The 14,289-nt window shown below is 39.9% G+C and overlaps 1 protein-coding gene across 1 annotated transcript in view; it reads left to right on the forward strand.

Moving 5' to 3' along the window:
- Positions 1–10,352: 10,352 nt before the first annotated feature.
- The window catches only part of HOOK3 (hook microtubule-tethering protein 3), a 76,004-nt gene continuing 72,067 nt past the window's right edge, over positions 10,353–14,289 (forward strand). Inside the window, exons 1-3 of the mRNA XM_010567063.1 lie at positions 10,353–10,366; positions 11,204–11,276; positions 12,106–12,144. Coding sequence (XP_010565365.1) covers positions 10,353–10,366; positions 11,204–11,276; positions 12,106–12,144 — 126 coding nt within the window. The remainder of the gene's footprint in view (positions 10,367–11,203; positions 11,277–12,105; positions 12,145–14,289) is intronic.

Raw genomic sequence — 14,289 nt, forward strand, 5'->3', positions numbered from 1 at the left:
TGAGGGTATAAAGAAGGAGCCATCAGGTATTTATACACAGGATTGACAAGATCCCACTGAGCCTTCTCTTCTTGAGCCTAAACAGACACAGCTTTCTCAGTCTCACCTCATATGGCAGATGCTCCAGTCTGTTAATCATCTTAATTGCCCTTTGCTGAGCTCCCTTGTATGTCCAGGTCTCTCTTATACTGGGGAGCCCAGGACAGCACTTCAGATGCGGTCTCACCAGAGCTGAGTAGTACCTCCCTTGACCTCCTGGCAATACTCTTCCCTATGCAGCCCAGGATGTGGTTGGCCTTCTTGGCTACAAGGACACATTGCTGGAATGTGTTCAGGTTAGTTTCTACCAAGCTTCTTCTCTGCAAAGCTGCTTTCTGAGCAGTTGACCCCCAGAATATATCGGTGGATGGGGTTTGCACTTACCTTTGCTGAAATGCATAAGGTTCCTGTCAGACCAGTTCTCCAGCCTGTCGAGGTCCTTTCAAATGGCAGCACAACTATCAGGTGTCAAACACTCCTTCCAGTTTTGTATTATCTGAAAACTTATGCTCTGTTCCGTCATCTAGGTCACTCTTAAAGATGTTTAATAGTATTGACCCCTTGGGTATACTGCTAGTGGACTGGCCTCCAGCTGGACTTCATGCTGCTACTCGTAACCCTTTGAGCCTGGCAGTTCAGCCATTTTTCAACCCACCTCACTGTCCACTTACCCAGGCCATGTTTCATCAGTTTGTCTGTGATGATATCCTGATCAGGCAGTCTGTAGTGGGCACCTATAACGATGCCACCTATGTTGGTTTGCCTGGTCATCCTGATCCATAATCTCTCAGCTGGCTTATCATCCATCCCAAGACAGCTTGTGCATTCCTGGTGCTTTTTCACATAAAGGGCACCTCCCTCTCTCATGGTTTAAGCCCAGCCAGCAACAAAGCACCACGAGGCTGCTTCCTCACTCCTCCCTCTCAGTAAGATGGGGAGGAGAAAATATGATGCAAGGCTTGTGGGTCAACACAAGGACAGGGAAGGAATCACTCACCAGTTACGGTCATGGGTGAAAACCAGACTTGACTTGGGGGGAAAAAACAAAATCAATTTTTGTTACCAATCAAATCAGAGCAGGATAACAAGAAGTAAAACCAACTCTTAAAACACCTTCCCCCTACCCCTCCCTCCTTCCCAGCTCAACTCCACTCTCGATTTTCTCTACCTCCTCCACACCTCAGCAGTGCAGGGGGATGGGGAATGGGAGTTGTGGTCAGTTTGTCACACATTGTCCCTGCTGCTCCTTCCTCTTCAGGGGAAGGACTCCTTACTGTTCCCCTGCTCCAGCATGGGATCCCTCCCATGGGAGACGGTCCTCCATGAATTTCTCTGACTTGAGTCCTTCCCAGGGGCTGCATTTCTTCACAAACTGCTCCAGCGTGGGTCCCTTCCACAGGCTGCAGTCCTTCAGGCAGAGGCTGCTCCAGCGTGGGCTTTCCCATGGAGTCATGGCCATCTTTGGGGTCATCGACCTGCTCCAGTGTGGGGTCCTCCATGGGCTGCAGGGGAATCGCCTCCTCTGGCACACCTCCTCCCCCTCCTTCTTCACTGACCTTGGTGTCTACGTTTGTGTTTCTCTCACATCCCACTCCTCTCTACTGCAGGTTTTCCCCTTAAATATGTTATCGCAGAGGTGCTACCACTGTTGCTGATGGGCTCAGCCTTGGCCAGAGGTGGGTCTGACTTGGAGCCGGGGGAGCTTCTAGCAGCTTCTCACAGGAGCCACCCCTGCAGCCCCTCCTCCATGACCAAAACCCCACCACACAAACCCAGTATATTCTGTTACTGCCTTCCCAGCTTGTTCTCCTAAAGAGCCTGTATTCATTCATGGCAGCAACTTTGTCACGTGAGCCATCCTACCATGTCTTCATCATCCCAGTGAGACTGTGGCCTTGTAACTACACACAGAGCTGTGTTTCCTCCTGTTTGTTCTCCATGCTGTGTGTGCATTAGGGGAGAGGCACTTCATATGTGCAGCCAGTCTTGCTGATTCCCAAGAATGACAGCTTTCCCTGTAGTGTTTTTCTGTAGGCCTTTCCTTATTTATGTGCATATGCTTGGGGTGACTGCACTCCAGCCCTCTTTTGTTAACTATGAGGTGATATCTCTTGTTCACGTTGTCCCACATCCTTTGCTTGCCAACAGAGTCTGCTACTTTGTCATTTGATGTTTGGTTGTATTTTCCCTTCTCTATTGTTCCTTGTTTAAAACTGTTCTTACCAGGGTGGCCAGCCTGTTGGTGAAGATGCTTCTGCCCACCATAGTCAGGTGGATCCCATCTCTTCCAAGCAGTCCTTGATTCTCAAAGAGGGTTCTATGCTCATAGAAACCAAAACCCTGCTGCCAACACCACTTCACAGCTGGTTGTTGATCTGCAGGATCTGTCTGCTCCTCAAGCCCTTCCTGCGAACTGGCATGATTGGGGAGAAGACTACTTGGGCCTTGACCTATATAGCTTCCCGAGCCACATAATCACTTGGTACTTTTCAGGTCTCCCTAGCTGTATAGCTGATGCCCAGGTGGAAGAGCAGAAGGAGTAATAGTCTGAGGGCTGGACAAGCTTTGGCAGTTTTTTAACAATGCCACGAATTCAAACCTCTAGTAAGCAGCAGCCCTTCTTAGGTGACGAGTCAGTCAGAAGATGAGGGCCCTCCATCCCTTGCTAACGCTTGCCACTTCCCTCTTGTGCTGCTGCATGGCTCAGGTTTACTGAACACAAATGATTCATTTGACAGAGCTCCTAGCCCCTTAACTGCTGTGAGGGCACTGAATCTGTTCTGTAGTTGCAAATCCTCAGGTGGAGCAGGAGCCTTCCTCCTAGTGAAAGAAGGAGCTGCCCATTCACAGGAAGAAAAAAGGGGGAAGGAGGAGGTCTCAATGTAGTCAAATATTTCAAGGGAACACTTTTTAGCATGTGAAAAGGTAAGATCTGGAGCATAGAATCCTAAAGGCTTGAAGTAGCGAACAGTCTTTCTTACATGAAACTTCAAAGAAAATGTAAATGCTGCAAAGTTTCTTTCTGCACTTAATTTCTCCTTCTTCGAGGAAGATGAGGCATCACTTAAAAGAATTATCCCATCTTTACATATTTTTGCATCAAACAAAACTAATTTCAAGTAACGTCAGCAGTCCTCTTGCTTCAGAGTAATTGAAGCAGTCTTTCTACTTTTTAATGTATTTTGCTGGTACACAAAAGATGACACAACACCCCCTACAATAGAAATGGATTTTCCAATCCAGCATTTAAATCAGCTCACTTGTAAGAGCAAGTTTTCTGAAGTCTGAACATCAAGTTTACAAGTCTGAAGGTAAATACAATATAAATTGGATACTGTTCCTATTTTTTTTAGGATTGGAAAGATACTGTCCTTTTTTGCCCCCTGGAGTATAAAAACATGGTGACCATATAAATGGTGTGTTCAGTAAACTTTATAGTAAGTCAGGATTTCAGTGTAATCATCTGTTAATCTGTTTTCAGAGCATTTAGAAAAAATGTAATAGTGACATATTTAATATGGGTATTTATGTCTTGAACTTCTGTAGTTCTTCTGTAGGCTACAGGTTCCACTTGACTTAATGATGGGCCAGCAGTTGATAACTGTATATATTCTTCATTGACTAGTTCAAAGACTAATCAGAATTTGTATCTAAGACATAATATACCTTAATACAAACCAAAATGAAACTTCATTGTCAAAGGCCCCTCAATAACCTTAATGACTATTTTAGCCTGGTACTACCATCACTTGAAATACTGTCTTTCTCCCTGCCTTGGTATTAAGAAAGGAAAGCTGTTCTGAGATACTGTTTTCAGCTGATGAACTGATGTCTTAAAAAGAGATGTACAACACAAATACTACATTTCTGTAGCATGATTTTAAAATATTTCCTGTAACAATTGCCATGCTGATACTGAATGCGGGAATTCTTTAGTTTACCCAGTTATATGTGAAGATCAGCTAAGCAATTTAAAGTTCTTTCTCTATGCGCTAGGTAGTACTTTGAACCTGACAAAATTAGTATTTGGATGTCTTACTTATAGCTGTGCTTTAGATTTACCATTTTGCATACCTGTACAATGAATACATTGATTCACATGCAGAGATTTAGCAATAGTATTACTAAATCTTGAACGCATTCCTATTGAGATAAGCTTTGAAGTGCAGCAGCAAGCTGATCTTGGATTGTAAAACAGGAATGGTAACATATGAACAATTTTTGAGGGAAAATATTATTGATCCTTTTTTTTGTAGTAACAGAAGATGGCTCCAATTGATTTTTGAAGTGGATACCAAGGGTTGCAGAATAGCCAAACATTGTCTGTTTCCCTGGATACTAGAGATGGGAACATAGGCCAAATACAGGGATCATCAGCATTTGTATAGCTGACTAGAAAACTGATCAGGAGCATGTTGACAAAGCCATTTTGAGTATTCTTTCTTGAAAACAAAACCAAATTTGACACTTGTAGTGAAATGCTCCTTTTGTTCCTTCAAACAGATAGCACAGGAAGAATACTTAGTCAGGAATCAGGGAATGTTTAACAATGTGAAGCAAGTCTAGAGCATGCTTTTCCAGTGTACCCTTCTTTTTGTATTAGCAGCACTGGCTCCCTCTCTGTGCCAAGAAAGATACCATGAAGAAGAAAATTTTTGCAGGTATAGAAATGTGTAAGAGCAAGACAGCTGGGTGCTTAAGGTTATTCTGAAAAGTCATGCAGTCACATTAAATAGCAGAGAGCAAGCACAACCTGAAAGCACCAGGTCACTGCAAACAGATGTTGTTTACAATGAAAACTTGAACAGTTGTTGATTTGGCATGAAAACCTCTCAAAAAGTTAATCTTCAAAGGACAAATTTATTGTCTTGACTGGAGACACAAAGCTTAAATGCTCTTACTCTTATTCCATTGAGAAGGCTAAACTACTATTTCTGTAATGCATGTGCCTTTAAATTTGGGTGTCTTTCACTATAGCTGCCTCCTGCTTAGGATTCCTTGTCAATGTGTGTTCTTTGAGGCTAATAGTACTAATAGGCTAATTACGTAAAGGTGGGAGGGGAGAATTCTGATGACTTTTGGGTGGATGAGGACTTTTACTACAGTTAATTAATGTTTAAAGAAATAGCTGAAAGAGCAGATTAATATATCCAGTGAGATTTAAAAAAAGAGTTTTCTGTGAATGAAGAAAATGCAGTCAGTGAAGAACTCTAAGTGAGGCAGAGCATTGGTGAAAAATGAAAGATGTTGGGGTGATCCAGTGATCTGGATGTATTTCCACAGAAGAGTAAGGATAGCATTTCTTCTTGAAAACTTTAAAGTAAGTCTGAACTCTCTATTCTTTCTATTTTTTTAACCTCGACATTCATAGAAGGAGTCCATTGGTACTTATGAGGGAAGGAGGTAATGGAAACAAGACGGAATTAAGACTGTAGTTTATGAAGAGGAACCATTTCAAAGAGAACCCTAGTTCAGGGAATTAGTTGCTTTAGATATACAGAAAGTTTGCACACCAGAACAGTAGGATTGTTGTTAGTAAAAGAAAAAAGGAAGAATAATCCTTACTCATCAGCTGACAAAAACCAGTTGTGCTTTGTGTCAGGTGTTCAGAAGGGGCCAGCAGCTCCTTCTATAGTTCTCAATTTTTTGTACATTGTTCTCAATATTTTTTGCACTCAAGGTAGCAGCCCATTTGTAAGTAAGGGCCGTTCATCAGAAGTTACAACTCATGTAGCAGAATTTTCTGTAATAAACTTGCTGGAAGGGGCTGTGAGAAGAAAAGCATACAGAGGGAATTACTGACACCTTCAAAAGCTTTTCACTGATGTAGTGTGATACAAAATGGCAGAAACGTGTGCTATGTAACCAAGCATAAGCATTTTGCTTACAGATTCAGTTGTTAACAAACATGTCGGTAAATCCCTGAACAACACTTCGTTTCTTTTTATCATAAAACCTTTGTCTTCGAATTTCAGGTTAAAGTACCATTGAATGGAATTCTCCCATGCTAACTGTATTATCTCAGAGGAAGAAATTCAGCCTATGCTTTAGCTTACCTTTTTTGTATTATTCTGTAAGATTCACTGTTTATTTGTGTTCAGATGTGAAGGTTACTGGTCCTTCTGACTAGAATTGGTATGAAATACAGTAAGATAAGATGCCTGCACACAATCAATGTTGATGATTATTTGACAGAGTGCTATACTCCAGGAGTAAAGAATGGAAGCAAAATAAAATGTTTGAACTGTCTATAAGTAGACTGTCTACCTAAAATCATGTAGCTTACGCTGTTTAGAGCAGATAGAAGTGCCATAGCTTGCTTCTGAATTGCATCCTCTTTTTCTTGTTTTTTTCTAGGCTTCACTGATGTTACCTATGTTTTCACTGTCCTTTGGTATCCCTAGAACAGCATAATTCCCCATTTTATACTGCAGTTTTAAATTTTCCTTTTATCCTACTCTGGAGACTGTTTAGTACCCAGTGTCCTTCCTGTTTTAATTCTTTCTTTGTCCATCATACTGGCCTTGGTAAATGTAAGAGATGGTATACATTTTCATTTGTCATCTGTGCAATGTGCCCCACTTAATGAATTATTCATTTGTTATATTATACATTGCAGCATGCTGTGTATGTTTTGACATATGCAGAACACAAAAGCCATGCTTTTGTATATCGCTGTGGGAGAGAAACGTTTATAAACAGTCATTTCTTAAAGCAGCTTATTGTACCACTGTTAAAATGAGTAATAATCATGAGTTATACTACATGCTCTGTGGGCTGGTTTTCTTCAGAAGAATATTTCTGTCTCTTGGCATCGATGATGTGGAGAGATGATCGCTTAAATAAAGGAAAATTTGCATACAAAATAAGATGGAGAAGGTATAAATGAGCATTTCTGAAAACAACATCACATGAAGTGATACAGCATTAACAGCATAAGTATTTTGTGCTCTGAAGAAAAGTCCCAGTTATCTGCAGTATTATTCAGATACTAGGCAGCAGTCAACTGATACACAAATACTTTTACAAACCTGGAAAGTTATCTAGTGCAAGAGGTTGTCCAAGTTTGGATCTAGGCTCAGGAACTTACTGAACTCAAAATGCTTGGTTCAAACAAGTCATCTCATGGTAATGATGATGCTCCAGTCAGTTTTCTGCAGCCCTTGTTTAGTGCAGTGCTTTTTCAAAATGAGCTGGTAGGTTTTGTAATCACAGCTGCTCAGTTCTTGACCACATGTTTTCGTATTTGTTTAGGTGATGCTTTTTCAACCACTGTAAGAAATGACAGCATCTTAATGACATGGACTAAGGGAGTTAAAGAACTCTGAACGTGATTGAGTCGTGATTCCCAAAGATTCGGCATAGGGGGACTTGTTTGCAGCAAGGACTGTGAATGACCTAATGTCTGGAAGGCCCTTTTAAAAAGTATTTGTAGAAATTCTGATGGAAATTTTTTTTACTTCAGATTTGATTTCTGTTAGTTTGATAGAGAAAGCATTGCTGTTAGTATTCGTTCTGAACCTTAATTGGACTTTCGAGGGCAGAAATGAAATTATGACGGCACCCTAAGAATGATTCTGAGGTGATTTAGAGATGAAGAAAGTATGGTCGTTCTAGATTTGCTTGGTGTTGATACCCAACCTGTTGCTTTTCTGCTTGTTGTATTCCTGGCAGAGTGTTTCTGCAATATGCTACTAATTATTGCAAAGTCTGCATGAAGGTGCTGTAAAGAGAATTGATGGTACTGTTCTGACCACTGTTACGTGTTGATGGTTTAGAGCGGATTGTTTATCACCTGCTGGACCCTTTGGTACTTCCATGAGGTTTGTATACTTAAAAAGAAAAAAACAAATGGGATCTGTGGGAGAGGACTACCACACTGAGTTTAGATTTAATTCTCAGGGGTCTTCCTTATGTATGTCTGATGACGTATATAAAGGAGTAGGTAGCCCAAGACTTCCATCAAGACACTGAAGGCCAGATGCATGTGTTATTTTTATTGCAGTAGTAGCTGAGAAAAGCCACCTAGTTGCTATTGAAGTACAGGCTTCTGGAGTGGAATGAGTTGGAGCTGACCCTGAGATCTTGTTACTCTTCCTCAGCTGATGCCCTTATTGTTGAAAATCAGGGATGCAATATTAGCCATCCAGTCAGTCCAAATATAATTCTGCTTGTGGGCAGTGGTTTATGCTTACCCATGTTGCTTCTTAGTGTCATTATTTACAATGAAAATTTTAAGTCAGGAATTGGTATATTCGTGGCACTGCAGCCTTGAAGCAGCTGAAGATGTTAGTGATCCTTAAAATGGCAAGATACAGTCCTTACTTAAGAAAGTCCCATTGGTCTTTGTTGCTGGTGAAGCACAGGTAATTAGGCATACCTGCTTTCTCACTCAGCTGCGTAAACACTTCGCAGTTGTGAGTCTATTGTAAGCAAGGCTCATTTGGCTGTTGGCAATTCCCAGAAGACCCATGTGAAAGATACTAGTGTGCTTTTTTGAACTCCACACCTCAAATGGAATCAAGTGGGGCTACATGGGGCTTGTACTCTCATTTTTTTTCAGTACTGTCCAGATGATTTTGTTGTGGTTGAGTGCAAGTTATGCAAATTAAGACTTTTTGCAAGGAGAACCATTTGTTTCATGTAAAAACTGAATGTGAGCCTTCATCTCTAGTAGATCTTGCATGTATTTGAATCAATTTTGTTCTTACGTTTACCTGTCTTCTGAGGGCAGAGAGGCCATTTGAAAGCTATTTGAAAACATCTATTTCAAAACCAGATGAAACTCTGGATAAGACATTGCTTTTTCTGTTTCATAATTTAAGATTCTGTCATCTGTGCTAGAACTGCACTGTTGTTGAATGGGAGTAATTTGGAGTCATCAACTTAACTAGTAATTAAAGCTGTTCTTCCAGCTATATGTTTGCGGATGCCATGTCAGAGGAAAGGAAATATGCCATAATCTTCACTACAGAATGTGTAAAAATAGCAATTGGAATGTGTCAGTAGAGAAACATTGCTGCTTGTGATCTCTCTCCATTGCCGTGTATTGTATCACAGGCTGTTTGCGGACCTTGATGTGTTGTGAAGACATTGTGGGAAAGATACAGTACGGGAGATACTGTGCATCAGGTACAAAGCGTGGCTACACAGTCTGTGCCCTGTACTGATGTAGTTGCTGGTTTACAGCACATATGATACAGATGTCATTGGAATTTCCAGACACATTCATAGTTTCCTTGAGCTTTTGCCAAAAGATTTCATGGCATCTTGCCCTTAAAAAAGAGCTCAGTCCAGACCCCTTCTATCTGTAGAGGATACAGCAGTAAATCTAGTAGTACTTGATGGGAAATGCAGCAGTGTAAGTCCAGAAATTGGAATACCTCACATGAAACTAACTCTGGCCTACCACACTAACTCTTAAGAGCCTTATGCCTACAAAAAAAAAAAAAGTTATTTGGTTTTGTTGTTTTTTTTCCCCTGACTATATTAACTTTATATGTTGGATGAAATATGAGCCTTTCCTTATATTATGTTGATCTACTTCTTTAAAAGTAGTTATTTGTAGTGCATTCTCTTTCCTTAGTTCTGATAATAGCCTTTTCATAATTCTGTATGATATAAGGAAAATTTTACTTAAGTGAACAGTAGAAAATGTTAGCCTTTTAGATGATCTTGGAACTTGGGGCAAGAGAGTCTTGGGAGTTGTCTTGAAGAAGCAACTTATGGAATGGGTTTGTGAGAAAAAGGAAGACAATCATAGAATGGTTTGGGTTAGAAGAGACCTTAAAGATCATCTAGTTCCAGCCCCCCTGCCATGGTCAGGGACATCTTCCACTCAAATCCCCATCCAGCCTGGCCTTGAACACTTCCAGGGATGGGGCATCTACCACCTCTCTGGGCAACCTGTTCCAGTGTTTCACTACCCTCATAGTCAAGAACTTCTTCTGTACATCTAATCTAAATCTACCCTCTTTCAGTTTAAAGAAAGATTACTCCTTGTCCTATCATTACATTACTCCTTGTCCTATCATTACATTACTCCTTGTCCTATCATTACATTACTCCTTGTCCTATCATTACATGCCCTTGTAAAAAGTCCCTCCCCATCTTTCCTGCAGGCCCCCTTTAAGAACTGGAAGGCCGCTATAAGGTCTCCCTGGAGCCTTCTCTTCTCCAGGCTGAAAAACCCCAACTCTCTCAGCCTGTCTTCATAGGAGAGGTGCTCCAGCCTTCTGATCATTTTTGTGGCCCTCCTCTAGACCCGCTGCAGTAGATCCATGTCCTTCTTATGTTGGGGGCCCCACAGCCGGATGCGGTACTCCAGGTGGGGTCTCATGGTAGCAGAGTTGAGGAGCAGAATCACTTCCCCTGACCTGCTGGTCACACTTCTTTTGATGCAGCCCCAGGATATGGCTGACTTTCTGGACTGCAAACACAAAAGAGACTGAAGGAATTTATAGAAATAGAAGTATACTCTACAAGCAGTAGGTGTTCTGTTCTTTAACTTGATTGCCTTGTCAAAAGTGCAGAAGATAGAAAAACTTTAAGGAAAGGTATTCACAAAAAGCTTTGTCTAGGGTTACCACGAAAAGAGATTTGCAAAAACCGGTAGTTTTTGGTAGATGAAATAATAGTGCAGTGTGTTCTCAGTAGTAAATACTTAACTTCAGTGATACTTTTAAACTCTTCTCACTGTATAAAGACAACGTATGTATTGTTCAGTCCCAGGCTTCCCATTTAGAATTCGGATAGCTGTAAGCAGTGTATAGCAGTAGGGATACATGATATGTGGAAAAGTAATATTTTTTGTAACACTTTCAAGTAATGCAAGCAAATATTGCTCTAGGACCAGTTGATAATTAGAGGAAGAAGAATTTAGAGAGGGAAAAACTGGCAAAATGCATTCCAAGTACAGCAGCTTCCTCAAAAGTATTAGCTACCCATGGCACACAAATGAAGCTGTGCTGTCAACAGGGTGTAAGGCCTTAGAAAAGTCAGTAGTAACAGGATTCTGAACTACTATATACAGGCCATGTGTGGGGTACTGAGGTAGTCATTTAAATAACCTTAGCCTGAGATAGATAGGGCCTTTATCACTAAGGTATCCTCACAGTTTCTATAACTTGTTTTTAATGAACACTCTATGTTTTTTGTGTTTCAGAGATCCAGCTTACTTTCATGAAAATTGGCTGAACAGGATCAAAACAGAAGTAGGAGATAATTGGAGGCTAAAGGTATTTGACTTACTTTGCTTGTCTGCAAATCTGTATTTCGGTTCTTAATACAATATTTTATCTAAACATTAGCATATTTCTAGATTAAGACCTTGCTTTATAGTACAGCATTTTGAATTTTGGACCATTCTAATTACACTTATTTGTTTTTTTATGTTAGTCTTGCACAGTTTAGCAAAGAAAAGACATTTTGACTTTGTAATTAGGTTTTAATAATTTAAAAGGAAAATATTAAAATAACTTTTTTGTATCAATTACCTCTGTTTTTCAAATGTTGAATGAAAGATTTTTTAAAATGCAAAGTGTGAAAGTAGCATAAAAAAAAAGACCTCTGAGAAGCAGCTCCATAAAAAGAACAGAATAATAAAAATGGCAAATTGTTGTTTCCTTTTCCTTTGTCAGCTCTGCACAGCTACTGAGTTTTAGGACAGGAAGCTGTATTTTTTTCTGTGTTGCTTGTACTTGGCATGTTTTTTTAACCATGGTCTGTTTGCTTGGTCATTTGTGTCACTTTGTATTCTAGTACTTTCTTTCTCTGCAAACCTTAAGGCAATAGAATTTACAGTGCTATGGCTGAGGAACATTTTGGTTTATAAAACCTGAAGAACATAGTTTCACATGCAGATATTAGTGTAGTTTCTGAACAGTTTTGTTCAGAGAATGATATATGTACCTTTCTAAATTGCCATTTCCAGCCTGACTATTTGGGGAAACAAAATTTGTGAGTTTGTCTGTTGGTTCTCATTTCCATAAAAACATTTTGTTCCGGCCACCAAAATCCCTTCTGAGCTACAACTTGATTTCCAGTGAAATGCTCTACTACTTACAGGCTTATCAACATCACTGGCTGAACAGAAGGGACATACAGGTAAGCACCACCTGCGACAAGGATGGAGCATACTGCTGCTGTATATGTTTTGACTTGGCCAGCAGACCTGTTAGTGTGGTCTCTGCTCTCTGCCCAGCTGTGTGCAAGTCTGGGCTGCTTTAGAATACCAGGGCTGCCAGCAAAAATGTGGGTACATTGGTGAGGATATATTGACTGGCTGGTGAATAAAAGAAGTGATCCCTAGAAAAGCTTTGTTAGTTCTGCTGCTTGTAGAACAGTTAGTTTAAATGAACTTTTCAAAGCAGCATATGGAATTGCAACTGAACAGCTGGATACAAGGTTTCATTTTTCTCTAAAATACTTCTGTGGCTTTTTCTAAGGAATATTGAAGTCTTGGATATTAAATTTGGAGAACAACAAATTGAGAGCTGTTTGTTATAATAGCATTTCAGGTGATTGAAAGCAGAGCAGCAGCTTCTGTAACTCTCATATGGAGCTTGAGGAATAAATTTTTTTTGTCTCCCACCAATTTCGCAGATACTAAGGCTTAGCAGGTGTGAAGTTAAGAAAAAAAAAAAAGCTGAGCAATCTAGTAACTTCCTTATGTGACTGAGGTTGGAGAAACATCATGTCAAATTTCAGTTTCTTGCTGATGTCATTCCTTCTTGTTTTTCATATATCTATGTAAATAAGAACTAAAGATTGAGTATTTTTTTGTTTGAGAGATGTATACTCCAGCTTTTTGTATACATTTTTTATATACCACTTCCCTTTTTGTGAAGAATACTAGAAGGCACAAATGTGATATTTTAACTCTTATTTTGTAACCAGGAAAGTAATTCTATACTTTGCCAACTGTTCTTTATATGTGAGTAAACACTATTAGTAATCCAGTTGTTCAGATGTCGATCAGTCAATCCATCGTTTATAGTCTGGCTTGTAGGAACACTTTCAATCTGTGCACTTCTGTTTGTTTGTCACTAGATTTAAAATGTAGGCAACGTACTCTGCATGACTTGGATGATATAGATTTCCCTTCATATTTTAAGAAACACCATGAGAAATAGTTGGGTTATCTCAGAACCTTGCAAGTCGTGATAATGAGCTGAATTATATTATTGTGGCTAAACATGGTCTCTCTTTGCCTCTGATATCATATGGTGTTAATAGTCTCTACTTGTACAAGCTCTCAGTATTGTGGACCATATAAAGGAGCCAGCCTAGTAGTGGAAGCAAGTTAAAAAAACCAAACCAAATGTAATATGCAGCTAGTTGTACTTTATGGAACAGTGATTAGGAGGCCCTGATAGATATTAGTGTAGGCCTGATACAGCCCTCCTAACCACTCCTGAAAGAGATAAACAAAATCATGCGATTGTTAACTTTGAATTGGACACTGTCCTATATGAGGAATAAACAAGAATATATCTCAGCTTCCCCCCCTCTCCCCCCTGCTTTTCTGATAACTGGAAGAATGCAATCTCATTAAAAATACTTCTCCTGTTTCTGTACCAGTTTAAAACAATGTGTAAATTCACAGGGATGTTGTTATAGTCTTGGTTTCAGGGCAGGTTGTCTGATTTGAGAGAATGAGCAATGCGCAGGATAGAAAAAGGGAACTGTTAGAATTCAGGGACTTGCAAAGTAGGAAGCATTGAGGAAGCATTCTGTGTATTATAGCTGACCAGATCTTTATCTACTATGTTTTAGTAGAGAAACATGTTGTTACTTCTTTGGGTTTAAAATTTCTGGGGCATAGCATACATTAGTGTACATAGCAGTTTATATTTTCCCTTGGGCAACAAAAAAACCTACTTCTCACTGCTGCCTTAACTGCAATTTTATGTTGTGGTTAAAAAAAAAAACCAGAAAGGCAAAGACATATCTCTTTCCTGATGTACAACTGAACACTTTAATATAGTCAGAGTTTAAACTGTGCACACACTAGTATTTCGTGCTGAAGAAGGCATTTTGAAGATAAAACAGCCTTTATTGAAAATGGGAAGCAGCATGGAAATTTAATTCTACTGGCAAAACTTGGCAGGAATGAAATTCTCTAATCAAGAAATAAGAATAGTTCAATGTCAACTTGTACAGGAATACCAGTAATAGAACAGAAGTTTAAACAGTTAGTGATGTGATACATGTAAAACTGACATCCTCCCCCCCACCCCCACCCCCCCA

Source organism: Haliaeetus leucocephalus, unplaced genomic scaffold (genome assembly GCF_000737465.1).
Source record: "Haliaeetus leucocephalus isolate CR32 unplaced genomic scaffold, Haliaeetus_leucocephalus-4.0 Scaffold225, whole genome shotgun sequence".
In the NCBI taxonomy this organism is placed as follows: domain Eukaryota; kingdom Metazoa; phylum Chordata; class Aves; order Accipitriformes; family Accipitridae; genus Haliaeetus; species Haliaeetus leucocephalus.